The 19,994-nt window shown below is 46.1% G+C and overlaps 1 protein-coding gene across 2 annotated transcripts in view; it reads right to left on the bottom strand.

Annotated features, from left to right (window-relative positions):
* Positions 1–15,951: 15,951 nt before the first annotated feature.
* Positions 15,952–19,994, bottom strand: part of TRIM29 (tripartite motif containing 29) — a 38,563-nt gene continuing 34,520 nt past the window's right edge. For both annotated transcript variants that reach the window (XM_075604138.1, XM_075604139.1), the window contains one exon: positions 15,952–17,337. In XM_075604138.1, coding sequence (XP_075460253.1) covers positions 17,275–17,337 — 63 coding nt within the window. In that variant the 3' untranslated portion in view covers positions 15,952–17,274. The remainder of the gene's footprint in view (positions 17,338–19,994) is intronic.

Below are 19,994 nucleotides of genomic sequence, written 5' to 3'. Positions count from 1 at the left end.
CTCAGGCCTTTCTACCCATTCCCTGCACCCAGCCTCCAGTTTCCTGCTCCGGCCTTTCTGTCAGTTCACTGCACTCAGCCTCCAGTTTCCTGCTCCGGCCTTTCTGCCCGTTCCCTGCACTCAGCCTCCAGTTCCCTGCTCCGGCCTTTCTGCCCGTTCCCTGCACCCAGCCTCCAATTTCCTGCTCAGGCCTTTATGCCCTTTCCCTGCACCCAGCCTCCAGTTTCCTGCTCCTGCCTTTCTGTCCGTTCCCTGCACCCAGCCTCCAGTTTCCTGCTCATACCTTTCTGCCCATTCCCAGCCTCCAGTTTCCTGCTCAGGCCTTTCTGCCCGTTCCCTGCACCCAGCCTCCAGTTTCCTGCTCAGGCCTTTCTGCCCGTTCCCAGCCTCCAGTTTCCTGCTCCGGCCTTTCTGTCCGTTCCCTGCACCCAGCCTCCAGTTTCCTGCTCAGGCCTTTCTGCCCGTTCCCAGCCTCCAGTTTCGTGCTCAGGCCTTTCTACCCGTTCTCTGCACCCAGCCTCCAGTTTCCTGCTCAGGCCTTTCTGCCCGTTCCCAGCCTCCAGTTTCGTGCTCAGGCCTTTCTACCTGTTCTCTGCACCCAGGCTCCAGTTTCCTGCTCAGGCCTTTCTACCCGTTCTCTGCACCCAGGCTCCAGTTTCCTGCTCAGGCCTTTCTGCCCGTTCCCTGTACCGAGCCTCCAGTTTCCTGCTCAGGCCTTTCTACCCGTTCTCTGCACCCAGGCTCCAGTTTCCTGCTCAGGCCTTTCTGCCCGTTCCCTGCACCGAGCCTCCAGTTTCCTGCTCAGGCCTTTCTGCCCGTTCCCTGCACCCAGCCTCCAGTTTCCTGCTCAGGCCTTTCTGCTCGTTCCCAGCCTCTAGTTTCCTGCTCCGGCCTTTCTGTCCATTCCTTGCACCCAGCCTCCAGTTTCCTGCTCAGGCCTTTCTGCCCGTTCCCAGCCTCCAGTTTCCTGCTCAGGCCTTTCTGCCCGTTCCCAGCCTCCAGTTTCCTGCTCAGGCCTTTCTGCCCGTTCCCTGCACCCAGCCTCCAGTTTCCTGCTCCGGCCTTTCTGTCCGTTCCCTGCACCCAGCCTCCAGTTTCCTGCTTAGGCCTTTCAACCCGTCCCCTGCACCCAGCCTCCAGTTTCCTGCTCAGGCCTTTCTGCCTGTTCCCTGCACCCAGCCTCCAGTTTCCTGCTCAGGCCTTTCTGCCCGTTCCCAGCACCCAGCCTCCAATTTCCTGCTCAGGCCTTTCTGCCCGTTCCCTGCACCCAGCCTCCAGTTTCCTGCTCAGGCCTTTCTGCCCGTTCCCTGCACCCAGTCTCCAGTTTCCTGCTCCGGCCTTTCTGCCCGTTCCCTGCACCCAGCCTCCAGTTTCCTGCTCAGACCTTTCTGCCCGTTCCCTGCACCCAGCCTCCAGTTTCCTGCTCCGGCCTTTCTGCCCGTTCCCTGCACCCAGCCTCCAGTTTCCTGCTCTGGCCTTTCTGCCCGTTCCCAGCCTGGTTAGTAAAATGATAACATGGAAAAGGAAAGCAAAACATTTAGGAAGGCAAATGGATATTGACAGCTCGCATGTGGCTGCATATGTAGGTGCCAGGCAGTGACCTGTTAAATTAGAAGCAAGTGGCCCACACAGCGTGGCGTTACTGATTCTCATGAACGATCAGGAGAAGTCTCCCATTGAGAAGAGTGCGGCTGACATTTACCACTTCCGCGGTGGCGCTGCGGAGAGAGCTTTTACCAGAGTAGTGTTATACTGCCACCTGCTGGACACTGGCTATTACTGTCATGTTTAGGTTCTGGCTTTTTGAAACGTATTATTGTGATTATCGTTTATTTATAAAGTGCCAACGTGGTCTGTAGCGTTGCACATTGGGTGGTGTTGGGGAGGGGTGGGGGTATAAAGGCTATAAAGTATAGGCATACCCCGCATTAACGTACGCAATGGGACCGGAGCATGTATGTAAAGCAAAAATGTACTTAAAGTGAAGCACTACCTTTTCCCTCTTATCGATGCATGTACTGTACTGCAATCGTCATATACATGCTTAACTGATGTAAATAACGCATGTGTAACAGGCTCTATAGTCTCCCCGCTTGTGCACAGCTTCGGTACAGGTAGGGAGCCGGTATTGCTGTTCAGGACGTGCTGACAGGCGCATGCGTGAGCTGCCGTTTGCCTATTGGGCGATATGTACTTACTCGCGAGTGTACTTAAAGTGAGTGTACTTAAAGCGGGGTATGCCTGTATACTGGAAATGTTACAACATAAATACATCTGTGTCACAGAGAGCTTGTGGTCTAAATAGATGTATATGTATATATATGTGTATAGTGCAGAATAAATGAGTTCTTCAGTATTCTGCACTATCGCAACTGGACTAACACGGCTATTTTCTGCTTTATATGTGTATATGTATATATGTGTATATATGTTCCAAAATGTTGGCATATTAAGTCATAATGTGAAAATCTTGTTAAACAAATGAGGTTGGCTGTCTCAGGCTTGGGGGAAATACATAATATGCATCAGAATATTATCTCAATACGTGAGTCCAGTGACTTCTTCTGTAACCACGCTGCCCCCGAACTGCATCTGCACACGGAGGAAGATATTACCATAATCCATAGCCACTTACAGGCGTGTGTTCACTTTGCCTGGGTAACCATCAGCTTTATAAAGGAACAGTGCACAGTACACACACACCTCCTCCCAAAGTGACAGAAACCCACCACAGTAAAGCATATAGCAAATGGAAATAGTACATTTGCAAATGAGCACACAGTAATATTTCCATTTGCTATGTGCTTTACTCTGGTGTTTTTTTTCCTTCACTTTTATTACCCACCATAACTTAACTAAGTGTGGTGAAACTTATCCTAAGCTTCATTGCACAGCCAGTATAACCAACCCCACACTGATGAGATCCATTAAGGTCGAAACGGCTGTCTGTGGGTGGGTTTGCTGGCTCTGCATATTAACCCAGGCTGTGCTCAAATCTGTGCAATGCAGCAAGCATAAACTTATAGGGAACCATGTTATATGGTTTTGAAGCAAAAGGTGGCACGTTATGGTCATTTGCATGTAATTTCCCAGAATCCCTTGCTGCAGTGGAAGTGCTGTGTGCTGGGTGATAATGGTGAAAGGCGGGGTTGCAGACCTGTCTAAGACATGCAAGTGAGCATACAGTTGTATTTACATTTGCTATATATATATGTGTGTGTGTGTGTATAATATATATATATATATATATATATATATATACACACATACACAGTATATATATATATATATATATATATATATATATATATATATATATATTCGGGGTTCCGGAGATGGTCGCTGTAACGTTATCAGAAGAATTGCTCTTCTTTTGGTGTGGTTTCGAATCGATTTCTCGAAGAGACAATCTGCCTTGGAAGTAAGAAGCTTGTCAATCACATTTCTTATGTGTGAGGCGGATGACGAGGGGAATTTATATGAGGTTAGATATGTCTCTAGCACGTTTTTGACTCAAAGAAAGCTGGAGAAAGAAAAAGGTGAAACAAAGGTAAAGGCCACAATATGAAGGATCCCTTTGGGGATCGAAACGTCCCTTTACCCTGCGGTGTATGTATGAATAAATCACTGTGACATTCATTTGAATTTATCTTGGGCTGATAGTCATTTCTTTTTTGAGATGCTACATTGGAGATATATATATATATGTGTGTGTATATTATATATATATATATATATATATATGTGTGTGTATATTATATATATATATATATATATATATATATATATATATATATATATATCCCTTGCTGCAGTGGAAGTGCTGTGTGCTAGGCGATAATGGGGTAAGACAGGGTTGCAGACCTGTCTAACACATGCAAATGAACATACAGTAATATTTACAGTTGCTTTATGCTTTACTGTGGAGGGTTTTTGTCACTTTTTTTACCCACCATAACCTTGATAATAGTGGTGATTACCTAGTCTAGTCTCAAACCCGCTTAGCCATTAAGACCAACCTCACACTGATGATACCCATCAAGGTTGAAACATGTCTGTGAGTGGGTTCAATGGCTTTGCATCTCATCCCAGCCTCTGTCTAAAAGCTGTGTTTATAACAGCATGCATTGGCTTGAGGATTTGCTTGTGTAATACGAGCTTGAGACAAAAGGTGGCACTGAGTGCTCATTTGCATGTCATTTCCCAGAATCCCTTGCTGCAGTGGAAGCGATAATGGGGAAAGACAGGGCTGCAGACCTGTCTAAGATATGCAAATGAACATACAGTAATATTTACAGTTGCTATATATATATATATATATATATATATATATATATATATATATATATATATATATATATATATATATATATATATATATATATATATATACTGGAAGGATATTACCAGACTGGCTGCCTTAGTCACAACCCGGCAACACTTTCCCCACCTTCTTTCCATTGGTGAATGTAACCATCCTCCAAAAGTGAAATCTGACCCCCAACACCAGCTGTGACAGCAGATAATACCACTCCACACAACCATTCTTATGTAGCCCGGTCCCCTCTTACCTCCTGCACAGGAGAGGGGGACGGCTGAGAGGCGACCAGTCACCGGAGCTCCGCGGTGCACCCAGCAAGTGGAAGCCGCCATCTTGAGTAGTCGCGCGTGCGCTAGAGAGGCTCCGTACGGAACTACGTGTCCTAGCAGCCATAGGGGCTGCTTACCAGGTGGGGGAGCACAGCCAATAGAGCTGCAGTATCCACGCCAAGCAGGATATGTGTTTGGCGTGAAGGAGCCGCCACGCCAGTCGGAGCAGGGACTGCGAGGGAGTAGGTAGTGTCCGGGTGCAAGTGGCTCCTGGACTAGGCCAGATACCCCCAGGTCCCAGCTAGGCCCTGACCCTGTCAGCTTGCGGTGCTATAGGAAAGGCCCCAGATAGGGACGCTACCCTTAGCTTTGTAGTGACAGGCGCAGCATCAGTGAAGAGACGCCGCGCGGTGAGCTGCGGCCTGTGGTCTGGGACCAGACCACAAGCCATTTAAAGAGACATTAAGGGAGACGCTCCGGCTGGGGCTCCCCCAAGAGGTGGATAGGGCGCACAAGGAGCGGAGGGATTTTTGGAGGCCTCAGGTCGGGGGATCAGACGGATCCTCCTGCTTCGTTCAGCGGTACCTGGGTACAGGAGTGCCCAGGGAGGTAAAGTGCACCAATGGTTTACAGGGGTAGCGCTACTCCCTACACTTGGGTGGGACTGACACTGGGGAAGGACACCAGGGGTATTGGTGCTACCGCACCTTATATACTTTGGGGATATATACCCTGCATTATTATTGTGTTATACTGTGTGTACTGCTATATAGTAGTGTTGTGTGTGTTCAGTAAATACTCCTGTTATATACCCTGTGTGTGTAATTACTGACTGTATTAGTTCCTGTGAGGGGTTATCCTGCTGCGCTAGGACCCCTCCCAGGTGGAGGCGCTGTAACCTGAGAAACGAGACAACCCCAGGCTCCCAGCGGCGGAGACTTCAGCCTTCTGTGAGCCACATTTAACAGCAGCACGTGTGGTTCCCAATAGTCACGGGGAAAGGGGGCTACACTTATTCCCCATAACTCCTCCATCTTGTTTAAACACAAACAAATTCCATACTACCAGATATAAGACAGGGGGGAACCTTGTGCTTTGTAGGAAACAAGAGGGTGAGTACTTCCTCTCCTCCTCCTACTTGTAACCTGACCCCCACACTTCCCCTTGTAGCCCACCCATTTCTCCACTTAATTCTATTCTGCCATCCAAATAGCCAGGACCTGCTGCGCCACGCCCCCCTTCCTAAAGCTGCGCTTACAGTGCCGGCGACACGACGGTCGCTGGAAAATCAAACAGAGATGACTTCCAGCGATCTCGAGCCATCCGTCGCTCCTTCACGTTGTCACGTCGCGCTTACTATAAGCGCACGCGACGGCGGTAATGCATTAGTTTTGCGGCGACGTCGCCGGCACTATAAGCACAACCTAAGGGGGCAGAGGGCTTCTGAAAAGAGAGAGAGAGAGAAGAGTGAGGGAAGGAAGATATTGTAATATTATACAGACGGGTTTCTCAGTGACTGTAACTGGACATGCCATAGCAACTGAGTTTGTGCATCCTCCTTACCTGCAGGTTCCTTGATGGAGTACCCCAAGCAGTAATTGCGAGGATTTATTCAATCCTGCATTCTGTGGATGTTTAAAGACGGTTCTTAACACTGTGCCTCTGATGTACTAGCAGAATAAACAGCAGACTGCTGCATACGCTGCACTCATTTACACACGACGTATTATCTGGGGTCGTTATTCTTTCCTTCCCTGCGCTTACGAGATGGGTACGAGATATTCGGTTGGGAGCAGCCTGCGTGCCTCTGTTTTTAATATCCTTATTCTATCCCTCTGTTCCACGTCTCATTCCCGGGCGTCTCGGCGAGGCGGGCGCGTGCGTCTCCCACTCTTTCTTTTATTATTTTAATCCAGCGTTACGGGGCTGCTTCTGAGACGCTTTCTGCTGTTTCAGTGCCGGAAAAGATTATGTTTGATTGTTTTTTAATCACAGTAATAACGGTAATGGATGCAGCCAGTGGAATTGGTGTATACACAAAGTGATAAGCGCATCATGCATCTCTGCCGCATTAATACCAGGGAGCAATGTGGCAACGCTACGGTTATTAGCTACACTGTGGTGCATATGTATGTATACATAATGTAACTCTGCTCACATCTCCAGGTCCTAGAGTGGGAGACACATTATTAGTATGGGAGGTGCATTATTAGAGTGTGTGAGACACATTATTAGAGTGTGTGAGACACATTATTAGTATGGGAGGTGCATTATTAGAGTGTGTGAGACACATTATTAGTATGGGAGGTGCATTATTAGAGTGTGTGAGACACATTATTAGTGTGTGAGATGCATTATTAGAGTGTGTGAGACACATTATTAGAGTGTGTGAGACACATTATTAGAGTGTGTGAGACATTATTAGTCTGAGACACATTATTAGAGTGTGTGAGACACATTAGTCTGAGACACATTATTAGAGTGTGTGAGACATTATTAGTCTGAGACACATTATTAGAGTATGTGAGACACATTAGTCTGAGACACATTATTATAGTATGTGAGACACATTAGTCTGAGACACATTATTAGAGTGTGTGAGACACATTATTAGTCTGAGACACATTATTAGAGTGTGTGAGACACATTATTAGAGTGTGTGAGACACATTATTAGAGTATGTGAGACACATTAGTCTGAGACACATTATTAGAGTGTGTGAGACACATTATTAGAGTATGTGAGACACATTAGTCTGAGACACATTATTAGAGTGTGTGAGACACATTAGTCTGAGACACATTATTAGAGTGTGTGAGACACATTAGTCTGAGATACATTATTAGAGTGTGTGAGACATTATTAGTCTGAGACACATTATTAGAGTGTGTGAGACACATTAGTCTGAGACACATTATTAGAGTATGTGAAACACATTAGTCTGAGACACATTATTAGAGTATGTGAAACACATTAGTCTGAGACACATTATTAGAGTGTGTGAGACACATTATTAGAGTATGTGAGACACATTAGTCTGAGACACATTATTAGAGTATGTGAAAAACAATAGTCTGAGACACATTATTAGAGTGTGTGAGACACATTATTAGAGTATGTGAGACACATTAGTCTGAGACACATTATTAGAGTGTGTGAGACACATTATTAGAGTGTGTGAGACACATTAGTCTGAGACACATTATTAGAGTGTGTGAGACACATTATTAGAGTGTGTGAGACACATTATTAGAGTATGTGAGACACATTAGTCTGAGACACATTATTAGAGTGTGTGAGACACATTAGTCTGAGACACATTATTAGAGTGTGTGAGACACATTATTAGTCTGAGACACATTATTAGAGTGTGTGAGACACATTATTAGAGTATGTGAGACACATTAGTCTGAGACACATTATTAGAGTGTGTGAGACACATTATTAGAGTGTGTGAGACACATTATTAGAGTGTGTGAGACACATTATTAGAGTGTGTGAGACACATTATTAGAGTGTCTAGACACATTATTAATCTGAGACACATTATTCGTCTGAGACACATTATTAGAGTGTGTGAGACACATTATTAGTGTGTGAGACACATTATTAGAGTGTGTGAGACACATTATTAGAGTGTGTGAGACACATTATTAGAGTGTCTGAGACACATTATTAATCTGAGACACATTATTAGTGTGTGAGATGCATTATTACAGTGTCTGAGACACATTATTAGAGTGTGTGAGACACATTATTAGAGTGTCTGAGACACATTATTAGAGTGTGTGAGACACATTATTAGAGTGTCTGAGACACATTATTAATCTGAGACACATTATTAGTGTGTGAGATGCATTATTACAGTGTATTAGATGCATTATTACAGTGTATTAGATGCATTATTACAGTGTATTAGATGCATTATTACAGTGTATTAGATGCATTATTAGAATGTATTAGACAAACATATTTTTTTAATGATGTATTAAAGTCGCAATCCAGTTGGCAGTTTATGGGTTTTATTTGTTATAGGATTGAAGCAGGTGTTCCCCGGAGCTGAACTGCACTAACTTCAACTCTGCCCCCCCCTTTGCTTCCCGACATACTTGCCTTCGTAGTGGGTGCCAGTGTCTCTGCAGATAGCGGCTCCGACTGGGCTTGTTGGGGCTAACGTAACTGTTCTGCGTCTTGAGGGCTTATAGGAAGCCATCACATCATCCCTTGTGGCTTCCTATTGGCCAGCATGAGGGGCATTTAAACACGAAGGAGATACCGGCATCCCCTACAGAGGTAAGTATCTGGGAAGCGAGGGGTTCCCGGAGATGAAATTAACGGGGGCCAGCTCTAGAGACCCCCTGCTTCAATGTTACAATAAAAAAAAAACCTAAACTGCATTGTGGAGTGATGCTTTAAATGTGCGTCACTTTATCTCCCGGGATTTTGTGCTAAAAGATCCTTCAAGTCTCAGGTGGCTTCTAGGAATCTGCAGCTCATACGAGAAAGGGTTTCTTACATTTCATGCAAACGGTGGAATGCGTTGGTGACGCGTTTCTTTGCGTTGATACCTAGACCCCCAATAGAGTTTGGCATGAAAACCACATGACCAAACAACAGAGAGAAATGAGGGGAACTCCGTGATTACGGTGAGGGTGCAGCTGAATTCATGGAATTCCCATTATCCAATACTGGATGTCTTCGTAGGTGTGCTGTGTAGTGTTTCTCTTAATTGCACGAGGAGATTAGAGGGAAGCAAACCAAAAAGATACTTACCAACATTTGTTTTTAAGACTCTGGTAGTTATCAAGTGGTTAACTAATATTACAGGAAGCACAAAAATGACGAGATCCTTTTAATACTTTTTAGTGGCTCAACAAGTTTCCTAGTTCCCCGAGACACAATGTAACCTGTTGAATCCTAGAATTTACAGCCTACTTGTTAGAAGTAAAGATGATGTTGGATTTCGTACAATGGATCAAACATCCCAGTTGGGGCCACGCGGGCCACCAGGAACCTCAAGCCAAGCTCCTTCTGTCTTACGGTCCCAGTTCCACTGGCGCCGCCAACCGGCTTTGTGTCAATAGCAGGAAAGGGGTGGGGGGCATCAGGGGAGAATAGGGGAGGAGTGGGAATGAAGGGTGATGGAGAGCAGACCAGGTGAGAGAATGGAGTAATTGAAGAGGCAACGTGAAGAGGAGATAAGGAGAGATGAAGAGAGAGTTTGGAAATTGAAAGGGAGGGTAATGGAAAAGTAGAGTTGATGTAAAGACCCAACTGTATTAACCTCTGTTAAATCAGAGCAAATAATGTCAGGCTACCTGTGACGGTAGGGGTAGCTGGGGGACCTAATAAAGAGAAATCCCAGCTATCTACCCTTAAAAAAACGTGTAACTTGGCTGTCCTAGTAATATTTCATCCAGCCAAATGTCTTTAATATCTGGGGAAGAAAGGGGAATGTGTAAATGTACCCCATGTCTGTGAGAATGTATTTCAAAGCATGTATTCTTTCTTCCCTGTGGCAATCCTTCCCCAGTTAGAAAGCCGGCATTGTCTTATGATGTGATTTGGGCTAGCTGTGTGTAATTCTAAGTCCTGTCTTTTACATAATTACCTCATGTCTGTATTTATGCCTCCGTTAGCAATTCTTCCCAGCTTAGATACCTGGTATTGTGTGGTGATGAAATTAACATGTCAGCCCTGCAAATGTAAATGATGTTACTTTAAGTGCCTGTTCCTATAATTTCTATGTTGGAAGTTTCTGTAATCCCTTTAGCTGAACTGTTCCATAGAAAAGATATGACCAGAACAAAGGTAGGGCACTAGTTAATAGAATCAGTTACCAGGTACGAGCCCCAGGCACTGTTTCTCTTGGCTGGCTACCCTTGCTTAATGTTAAAGGATAGCAACCAAGGGGTATATAAGGAACACTGCTGATCAAAGCAGGGGACTAACAGAGGGGGAGATACTCAGGGAAGGAGTGTGGAGATTCCCTCAGAGGCATATGAGAGACACTCTGGGAAGGAGTGTGGAGTTGTACTGTGACAGTTAAAGATACATGTCAGAGAGGCACCTGTGTGTCCAGCACTCTGATATCCTGAATCAGAGACGTGGACAGGGGAAACCCATTTGAAGTAGGTCCCTGCACCTAGGAAAGGTAGATCTCATTCCCCAGACCCCCCGTAAGTATGTATATTTTTGTATTTTGTATTCTTGTGTGTTTCCGAGTCTTATCCAAACGAAACCTCATTTTATATCCCTGCCTTGTTTTGCCCTGTGACTGATCCCTTAAATATAAATGGTGTTAAAAGACTTGGTCTACTGGGACACTACCTAAATTAGTAACGGATGTTATTTCCCTCAGTTTAACGCATATCCCAGAGGTAATTATATGCAAAAACAACAGGAGTTGTTTAATTCATTAAAATAGGCTTAACGTCAGGCTAGAACCGGATATGCAGAGGTGATCGTCATCAATTAAACACGTGCTCATGGAGGGCTTCTTGTTGTGGAAGACGACCACTAATCACCGAACAAAGATGGACACCGCTGTCTGAACACGCTCTGTTTCTCCCTTGCACGGAGGAGAGCTCCGTGATTCCCTCTCACGGATAGGCGACTCTGCCTTTTGCCAATGGGAGAGAATGATCAGGTTTCTACGGATCCAGTCGCCGAGTCAGGATCACGCTGACCGACTCCATCGGAGAAAAATACTCAGTCTGAGCAACAGTTGTGGTCTGAGCTCAAGAAACTGAAAAGTCCCACAATGCCCTGCACATTTCGTGGAACCGGTGCACTTCATCAGCGGTATCAACAGCGGCGTCCATGTTTTTTTTCCCATTAGGAGATTTCGATAAGTCTCTCCTGCTACATTGTATCATCGCAGACAGACGTGCTTACCTGAGTGATCGAGCCGAGCGGATTGGATCATCGATGGAGTCTTGTGATTCTGGTGATATTGCGCTAAAGATTTTTATGTGTTTTCATCCATTACGGTTTTATCCTTTTTATGCTTTTCTAGTAAAATGTCACACTATGTTGTATCTCTGTGCTTTTCTCTCTATATGTGCAGGTATCGATCTACCTGAGATCAGCTGTGGGACGTTTACCTATGGATGAAACCTTTATGAGCCAGCAGGCTTTTGGCACTTATATGCTTTACTGAATTTTTTAACTTTCAGCAGTCGGAAAAAGCTTCAGCACAAGTGGCTCAATCAGTCCATGCTTTAGCACATGTGGCTCAGTCTTGGACAGCCACTGATTGAGCCACCTGTGCTGAAGCAGGGATATCCTCTAAACCTGACCTGTTGGTGGGTCATGTAGACTAGAGTTGAGACCCCCTGGTAAAGTCATTACGAATAATCTGATGTTAATTTGGGTTAACTTTATGTTAAATACTCTAAGGGAGTTTAGTCCATCTGGGTCAGAAGTGAGAGGATAATAATGAAGGTTAAATGAGTGAAACTGGGGGGTGACATTGAAGCAGTGGAAGGGGAGATGAAGGGAGGGAGGTTTGATGAAGGGGAAGGAGAGGTGAAGGGAGGGAGGTTTGATGAAGGGGAAGGAGAGATGAAGGTAGGGAGGTTTGATGAAGGGGAAGGAGAGGTGAAGGGAGGGAGGTTTGATGAAGGGGAAGGAGAGATGAAGGTAGGGAGGTTTGATGAAGGGGAAGGAGAGGTGAAGGGAGGGAGGTTTGATGAAGGGGAAGGAGAGGTGAAGGGAGGGAGGTTTGATGAAGGGGAAGGAGAGATGAAGGTAGGGAGGTTTGATGAAGGGGAAGGAGAAGTGAAGGGAGGGAGGTTTGATGAAGGGGAAGGAGAGGTGAAGGGAGGGAGGTTTGATGAAGGGGAAGGAGAGATGAAGGTAGGGAGGTTTGATGAAGGGGAAGGAGAGATGAAGGGAGGGAGGTTTAATGAAGGGGGAGGAGAGATGAAGGGAGGGAGGTTTGATGAAGGGGAAGGAGAGGTGAAGGGAGGGAGGTTTGATGAAGAGGAAGGAGAGATGAAGGGAGGGATGTTTGATGATGGGGAAGGAAAGTGGAAGGGAGGGAGGTGTGAGGAAGGGGAAGGAGAGAGGGAGGTTTGATGAAGGGGAAGGAGAGATGAAGGGAGGGAGGTTTGATGAAGGGGAAGGAGAGGGAGGGAGGTTTGATGAAGGGGAGGAGAGATGAAGGAAGGGAGGTTTGATGAAGGGGAAGGAGAGATGAAGGGAGGGAGGTTTTATGAAGGGGGGGAGAGGTGAAGGGACGGAGGTTTGATGAAGGGGAAGGAGAGATGAAGGGAGGGAGGTTTGATGAAGGGGAAGGAGAGTGGAAGGGAGGGAGGTTTGATGAAGCGAAAGGAGAGGTGAAGGGAGGGAGGTTTGATGAAGGGGAAGGAGAGGTGAAGGGAGGGAGGTTTGATGAAGGGGAAGGAGAGGGAGGGAGGTCTGATGAAGAGGAAGGAGAGATGAAGGGAGGGAGGTTTGATGCAGGGGAAGGAGAGATGGAGGGAGGGAGGTTTGATGAAGGGGAAGGAGAGATGAAGGGAGTGAGGTTTGATGAAGGGGGGGAGATATGAAGGGAGGGAGGTTTGATGAAGGGGAAGGAGAGATGAAGGGAGGGAGGTTTGATGAAGGGGAAGGAGAGTGGATGGGAGGGAGGTTTGATGAAGGGGAAGGAGAGAAGGAGGTTTGATGAAGGGGAAGGAGAGATGACGGGAGTGAGGTTTGATGAAGGGGAAGGAGAGGTGAAGGGAGGGAGGTTTGATGAAGAGGAAGGAGAGATGAAGGGAGGGAGGTTTGATGAAGGGGAAGGAGAGGGAGGGAGGTCTGATGAAGAGGAAGGAGAGATGAAGGGAGGGAGGTTTGATGCAGGGGAAGGAGAGATGAAGGGAGGGAGGTTTGATGAAGGGGAAGGAGAGATGAAGGGAGTGAGGTTTGATGAAGGGGGGGAGAGATGAAGGGAGGGAGGTTTGATGAAGGGGAAGGAGAGATGAAGGGAGGGAGGTTTGATGAAGGGGAAGGAGAGTGGATGGGAGGGAGGTTTGATGAAGGGGAAGGAGAGAAGGAGGTTTGATGAAGGGGAAGGAGAGATGACGGGAGTGAGGTTTGATGAAGGGGAAGGAGAGGTGAAGGGAGGGAGGTTTGATGAAGAGGAAGGAGAGATGAAGGGAGGGAGGTTTGATGAAGGGGAAGGAGAGATGAAGGGAGGGAGGTTTGTTGAAGGGGAAGGAGAGATGATGGGAGTGAGGTTTGATGAAGGGGAAGGAGAGATGAAGGGAAGGAGGTTTGATGAAGGGGGGGAGCGATGAAGGGAGGGAGGTTTGATGAAGGGGAAGGAGAGGTGAAGGGAGGGAGGTTTGATGAAGGGGAAGGAGAGGGGAAGGGAGGGAGGTTTGATGAAGAGGAAGGAGAGATGAAGGGAGGGAGGTTTGATGAAGGGGAAGGAGAGATGAAGGGAGTAAGGTTTGATGAAGGGGTGAGAGATGAAGGGAGGGAGGTTTGATGAAGAGGAAGGAGAGATGAAGGGAGGGAGGTTTGATGAAGAGGAAGGAGCGGTGAAGGGAGGGAGGTTTGATGAAGGGAAGGAGAAATGAAAGGAGGGAGGTTTGATGAAGAGGAAGGAGCGGTGAAGGGAGGGAGGTTTGATGAAGGGGAAGGAGAGGGGAAGGGAGGGAGGTTTGATGAAGGGGAAGGAGAGGAGGAAGGAAAAAGAGGGAGAGAATGAATGAGATGGGAAAGTAGACGTGGGGCAGAGATATAATCCCAGTCTAACCGCAGATCCGTGGGGTACAGTATGTGCTTAATGCCTGGGATTGCAAAACCTCACAGAGCAATATCCTGTATGTGTGCACATTATAGGCAACTCCAGTTCTCAAGCGCCACCAACAGGTCAAGTTTTCAAGATATCTCTGGTACAGCACAGGTGGCTTAATCAGTGGCTCAGTCAAAGTGGTGACTGAGCCACCTGTGCTGAAGCGGTGACTGAGCCACCTGTGCTGAAACATAGATATCCTGAAAACCTGACCTGTTGGTGGCGCTTGAGGACTGGAGTTGCCCCCCCCTTCCCCCGATGTAGGATCACAGCACCGTGCAGTAATATGGTAAACCCAATTTCTGTAACAGCCAGTGGCCTATGTGTGATGGTATGAGGGGTACTGTATGCTGTACAGTACTGTATACAGGTTCCTCTGTTACACACTCAGAGCTCTGTTACGGATGTATTTCCATGTTCTTTTTATTGGACACGGATTTATTGGAATAAAATGCACTCTTCCCTTGAGCATCAGCACTGTACAAACTTTTCTTAAACTAAGTACAACGCCCCCCCCCCCCCCTCCCCTCAACCCCCCTACCCCCCTCCCTAATGCTAAACAGCTTCAGACTACATGGCACAGGAACGCCAGTATTTGTAAGGCTATTTGACCGATGATAACCCCACATTTGAAACTGCAATGGAAACCCCATGACACAGGCTGCAGAGAGCCAGTACTCTGCTTCGGGGTGATATACTGAGGCTGGTTAGATGTAGAACATGACACATAGTTACAGTATATAGTAACTCATCATGTAACTGTAATGTGCAGTGTTTCCTCTGTACTGTAATGTAACCTTGTGTTCCCCACACGTTGCTTTGCCTGTGGCCTGGATATTAAGCAGCAGACGGATGCTCCCGTTAGTCTTAAAAAAAAACCTGTTGCCTTTATTTCCTGTAGAAGTTTAATTACAATGGATGATAAAGGAACAAATAGATACACCAAAGCTGCAAGACTGGAACAGTAACACAATCTTTACTAAAGCAAATAGCCTAAGAATGATTACACCAATACTGTACCTCCTGTAACGGTGGGGCGGGTGGGGGGGTACATCTACACAGGGGTAGCCAACTCCAGTCCCCAAGAGCTAGCAATAGGTCAGGCTTTCAGGATATCCCTGCTTCAGCATAGGTGGCTCAATCAGTGGCTCGACTGAGCCACTGATTGAGCCACCTGTGCTGAAGCAGGGATATCCTGAAAGCCTGACCTGTTGCTAGCTCTTGGAGGACTGGAGTTAGCTACCCCTGATCTGCAGTATGCAGAGACCCAATAAAACCCCCAGAATCACTGACTTGTCCTCTCTCGGGTTTATAGAAGTCAGTTTCTTGGGAAGCTAAATATCCAAAACCTCTCACGAGAGGGGTTTTACACCGAGGAATAATTGGGCTGAAAGCACAGCGGTGCTGCTGTAAACACATTATAACCCCTGCAGTGTCATATGGAGGCTGGGAGCGCATTGCTCAAATATCATCTGCACAGCTCGGTTACTGTCTTAGAGTTGGGGATAAAGGAGACCCCATCAAGCCACTGTTATACAAAAAATGTAGCTTGCTTGTTTTGGGGAGGTGGCGTTAATACATTTGTAGACAGTCACGTTTGTATATAAAAGCAGTGATGTTAACCTCGCAATCTGTGAGAGGAGAGACGGTCAGTTTGGAAAAACCAACACATTTAATTTCTAGTTTCACATGTCCCCCCCCCCCCCAAATGCTACAGAGAGTAAGCTTTACATTGTAACGTAGGGGATGCTGGAGGAAGTCAGTGATTCATTACTTGTAACCCCGGTAACTGGTTATTTCAGGGTCAGTTTTGGTCAAAAAGAGTGAGCTCAATTTGTCAAAATATGTTTTAAAAAAAAAATCAACTTCTGTACCTTTCAAAAGCCCTTTTTTTTTTTAGTTGTTCTAGAAAATTGCAATTTGGCACAAACCTGCTGATTTTCTATTGACCCACCCAGACAGACACCAATAAAACTATATTGAAGCAGTATATTAGCCAAAGGAAACACAATATTCATTTCTGTTCCAGAACAAGCAGTGAGACAAAATACCGAAGCTTATTTCATCCGAGAATATAGGAGACAAATAAATCTTGCATTAGTGGAATTGATTTTATAATTTCACCAAGACATTCTGGAGGGGAGGAAATAGATGGAATGTCCTCTAAACTGTGAAGATTACACTGCAAGAAAGCTGTGAAAAATGGTCCTCCCGCTGCCTGCAGACTCTTAGAAGGACTGCAACTACAGGAAGAACAGCTCAGATAAATTGGAGCGATGCTGCGGAATACACAAGAGATGCTGGAAATGAGGCTGGCGGGATATGCATGAAGCTACAATGGGCAGTGGAGCGTGCATGGCCCCCTCAAATTTTGGGGTCACTCTGAAGACCCTGGATAAGTTGCCTCAATCCTCATTTTCCAGCCAAGGCCTGCTATGTTCTGCCACTTTGCAATGGTGCGGAACCAGACTCCAAAGCAATAGGACATTCCTACAATGTGCAGAATTCTGCAACCACAAGAACGTGCATATCACAAGGGGCCTTCCCACTTAGGGAATTTAGGGGGACAATTTGGGATACTTGGGCAGAGGCTCCTTCCAGCGTGAGACTCTGCAGTGATCATTTCATTTACCTGTTTCTTTCTTTTATGTTCGGTAGAAAGGGAAAATGTGGCCCCACCCAAAGTTCCAATATGTAGCTTCGCTGCGGGGCAAAAAGTAAAACCTGTTTTTGATCCACTTCCACGCCCGTTAACGCCTTCGCTGCAATGGCAGCGGAGGTGTTAATCAGGGACCCCCCTCTCGCAGGCCAGCGACAGAATCTTCGGTAGTGAAATCAGAACATCATCTTTGGCCTCCAGACACCGTCGCTTCCTGGGAGGGGGTCACAGGGGTTCATGGGGCCTCGTTGGAATGTGTCGCGTTGCCCTTGTTGACGTAAAAAGGGCGTTGCTGGGTCTGCAAGAGATAAAAAAAAAAACATCCATGTAAAGAAAAATAGAACCGCTCACCCGGATTAATCCTAAATCTATATGTATGGTCACGGGGGATAGAATGTAGGTGCAAGTGGGGATAGTAACGAAACTATCTAGGTAATGATGCCAAGAAGGATCAAAGAAACCCCAGGTAAGCACTCAATACATATATCATTTATACACAGGACTACAGTGGTCTCTTCTACTAGAAGTGATATCAGGCAGTCTGTTGACTAGTGCAATCAGCAGTTAAAAAAACAAAAATAATAAAACATTAATTCGTTTAAAAAATATTACACAACTAAATTAAGTGTATACATAGAAGATAAAGGCAGATCCTCTTTGTGGTAAATCACAGTCACGGGGATATATGCGTTATAAATAACATGTCAGCAAATATAAATCCCAATGATTCAAAGTGAGGCCTTTCAAACCGAGCCGGGTAGAGTAAATGACTGTGTTACGTCCATTTTGAGAACATGCCAGGACAGAGTTGTGTACAGAACATGGTACGCAACGGAACCAGAGGGATCCGGTTACAGAAAGTCCTGTACAGGCGAGGCCATATTTCTAGCTGAATTAGAAAAGCTTTTAATGTTGAGCACAATGTACCTATCTAAGTCCATGTTCCTTATTGATGTATGCTGTGTTGTACATAGATTTATTTTGTCTCTTTAGCTTGCAATCTATTTTTAAGTAGACGGGAAGATAAAGTGATCTTCTCAAGGTCACAAATAGTTGGGACGGGAATTCGAACCAGGTAAGTAGTGACATTACCACTAGACTGATACTTCTCCAAAGAACACAGCATAAGCAGTAATTTGAACACAAGTTCCTAGGGTGTCCCTAAAGTTCCCTGCAATTTCCAGGTCATTTGAAAAGTGTATGAAATACAGAAGAATTTACCATGCATCTGATCTCAGACGCGCTATTAGGAGAGGGTTTGGGTTCCTTACAATGCACCAGAAGCGCTATTAGAGAGGGTTGGGGTTCCTTACAATGCATCTGATCTCAGACATGCTATTAGGAGAGGGTTTGGGTTCCTTACATTGCACCTGATCTCAGACACGCTATTAGGAGAGGGTTGGGGTTCCTTACAATGCATCAGACGCGCTATTAGAGAGGGTTGGGGTTCCTTACAATGCATCTGATCTCAGACGTGCTATTAGAGAGGGTTGGGGTTCCTTACAATGCATCTGATCTCAGACGCGCTATTAGAGAGGGTTGGGGTCCCTTACAATGCATCTGATCTCAGACGCGCTATTAGAGAGGGTTGGGGTTCCTTACAATGCATCTGATCTCAGACGCGCTATAAGAGAGGGTTGGGGTTCCTTGCAATGCATCTGATCTCAGACATGCTATTAGAGAGGGTTGGGGTTCCTTACAATGCATCTGATCTCAGACGCGCTATTAGAGAGGGTTGGGGTCCCTTACAATGCATCTGATCTCAGACGCGCTATTAGAGAGGGTTGGGGTTCCTTACAATGCATCTGATCTCAGATGCGCTATTAGAGAGGGTTGGGGTTCCTCACAATGCATCTGATCTCAGATGCGCTATTAGAGAGTGTTGGGGTTCCTTACAATGCATCTGATCTCAGACGCGCTATTAGAGAGTGTTGGGGTTCCTTACAATAGCATGTACCAGTGAGTGAGGTAATAGCATGTACCGGTGAGTGGGGTAATAGAATGTACCGGTAAGTGGGGTAATAGAATGTACCGGTGACTGGGGTGATAGCATGTACCGGTGACTGGGGTGATAGCATGTACCGGTGACTGGGGTAATAGCATGTACCGGTGAGTGGGGTAATAGCATTTACCTGTGAGTGGGGTGATAGCATGTACCAGTGAGTGGGGTAATAGCATGTACCGGTGAGTGAGGTAATAGCATGTACCGGTGAGTGAAGTAATAACATGTACCGATGAGTGGGGTAATAGCATGTACTGTAACAGTGAGTTGGGTAATAGCATGTACCGGTGAGTGGGGTAATAGCATGTACCGATGAGTGGGGTAATAGCATGTACCGGTGAGTGAGGTAATAGCATGTACCGATGAGTGGGATAATAGCATATACCGGTGAGTGGGGTAATAGCATGTAAAAGTGAGTGAAGTAATAGCATGTACCGGTGAGTGGGGTAATAGCATGTACCGGTGAGTGAGGTAATAGCATGTACCGGTGAGTGAGGTAATAGCATGTACCAGTGAGTGGGGTAATAGCATGTACCGATGAGTGGGTAATAGCATATACCGGTGAGTGGGGTAATAGCATGTACCGGTGAGTGGGGTAATAGCATGTACCGATGAGTAGGATAATAGCATATACCGGTGAGTGGGGTAATAGCATGTAAAAGTGAGTGAAGTAATAGCATGTACCAGTGAATGGGGTAATAGCATGTACCGGTGAGTGGGGTAATAGCATGTACCAGTGAGTGAGGTAATAGCATGTACCGATGAGTGGGGTAATAGCATGTACCGGTGAGTGGGGTAATAGCATGTACCGGTGAGTGAGTATATAGCATGTCCCGGTGAGTGAGGTAATAGCATGTACCGGTGAGTGGGGTAATAGCATGTACCAGTGAGTGAAGTAATAGCATGTACCGGTGAGTGAGGTAATAGCATGTACCGGTGAGTGAGGTAACAGT

Source organism: Ascaphus truei, chromosome 6 (genome assembly GCF_040206685.1).
Source record: "Ascaphus truei isolate aAscTru1 chromosome 6, aAscTru1.hap1, whole genome shotgun sequence".
NCBI classification, from domain to species: Eukaryota; Metazoa; Chordata; class Amphibia; order Anura; family Ascaphidae; genus Ascaphus; species Ascaphus truei.
Note: the sequence above shows the minus strand (reverse complement) of the source record. Positions and strands in the feature narration are given on the sequence as shown.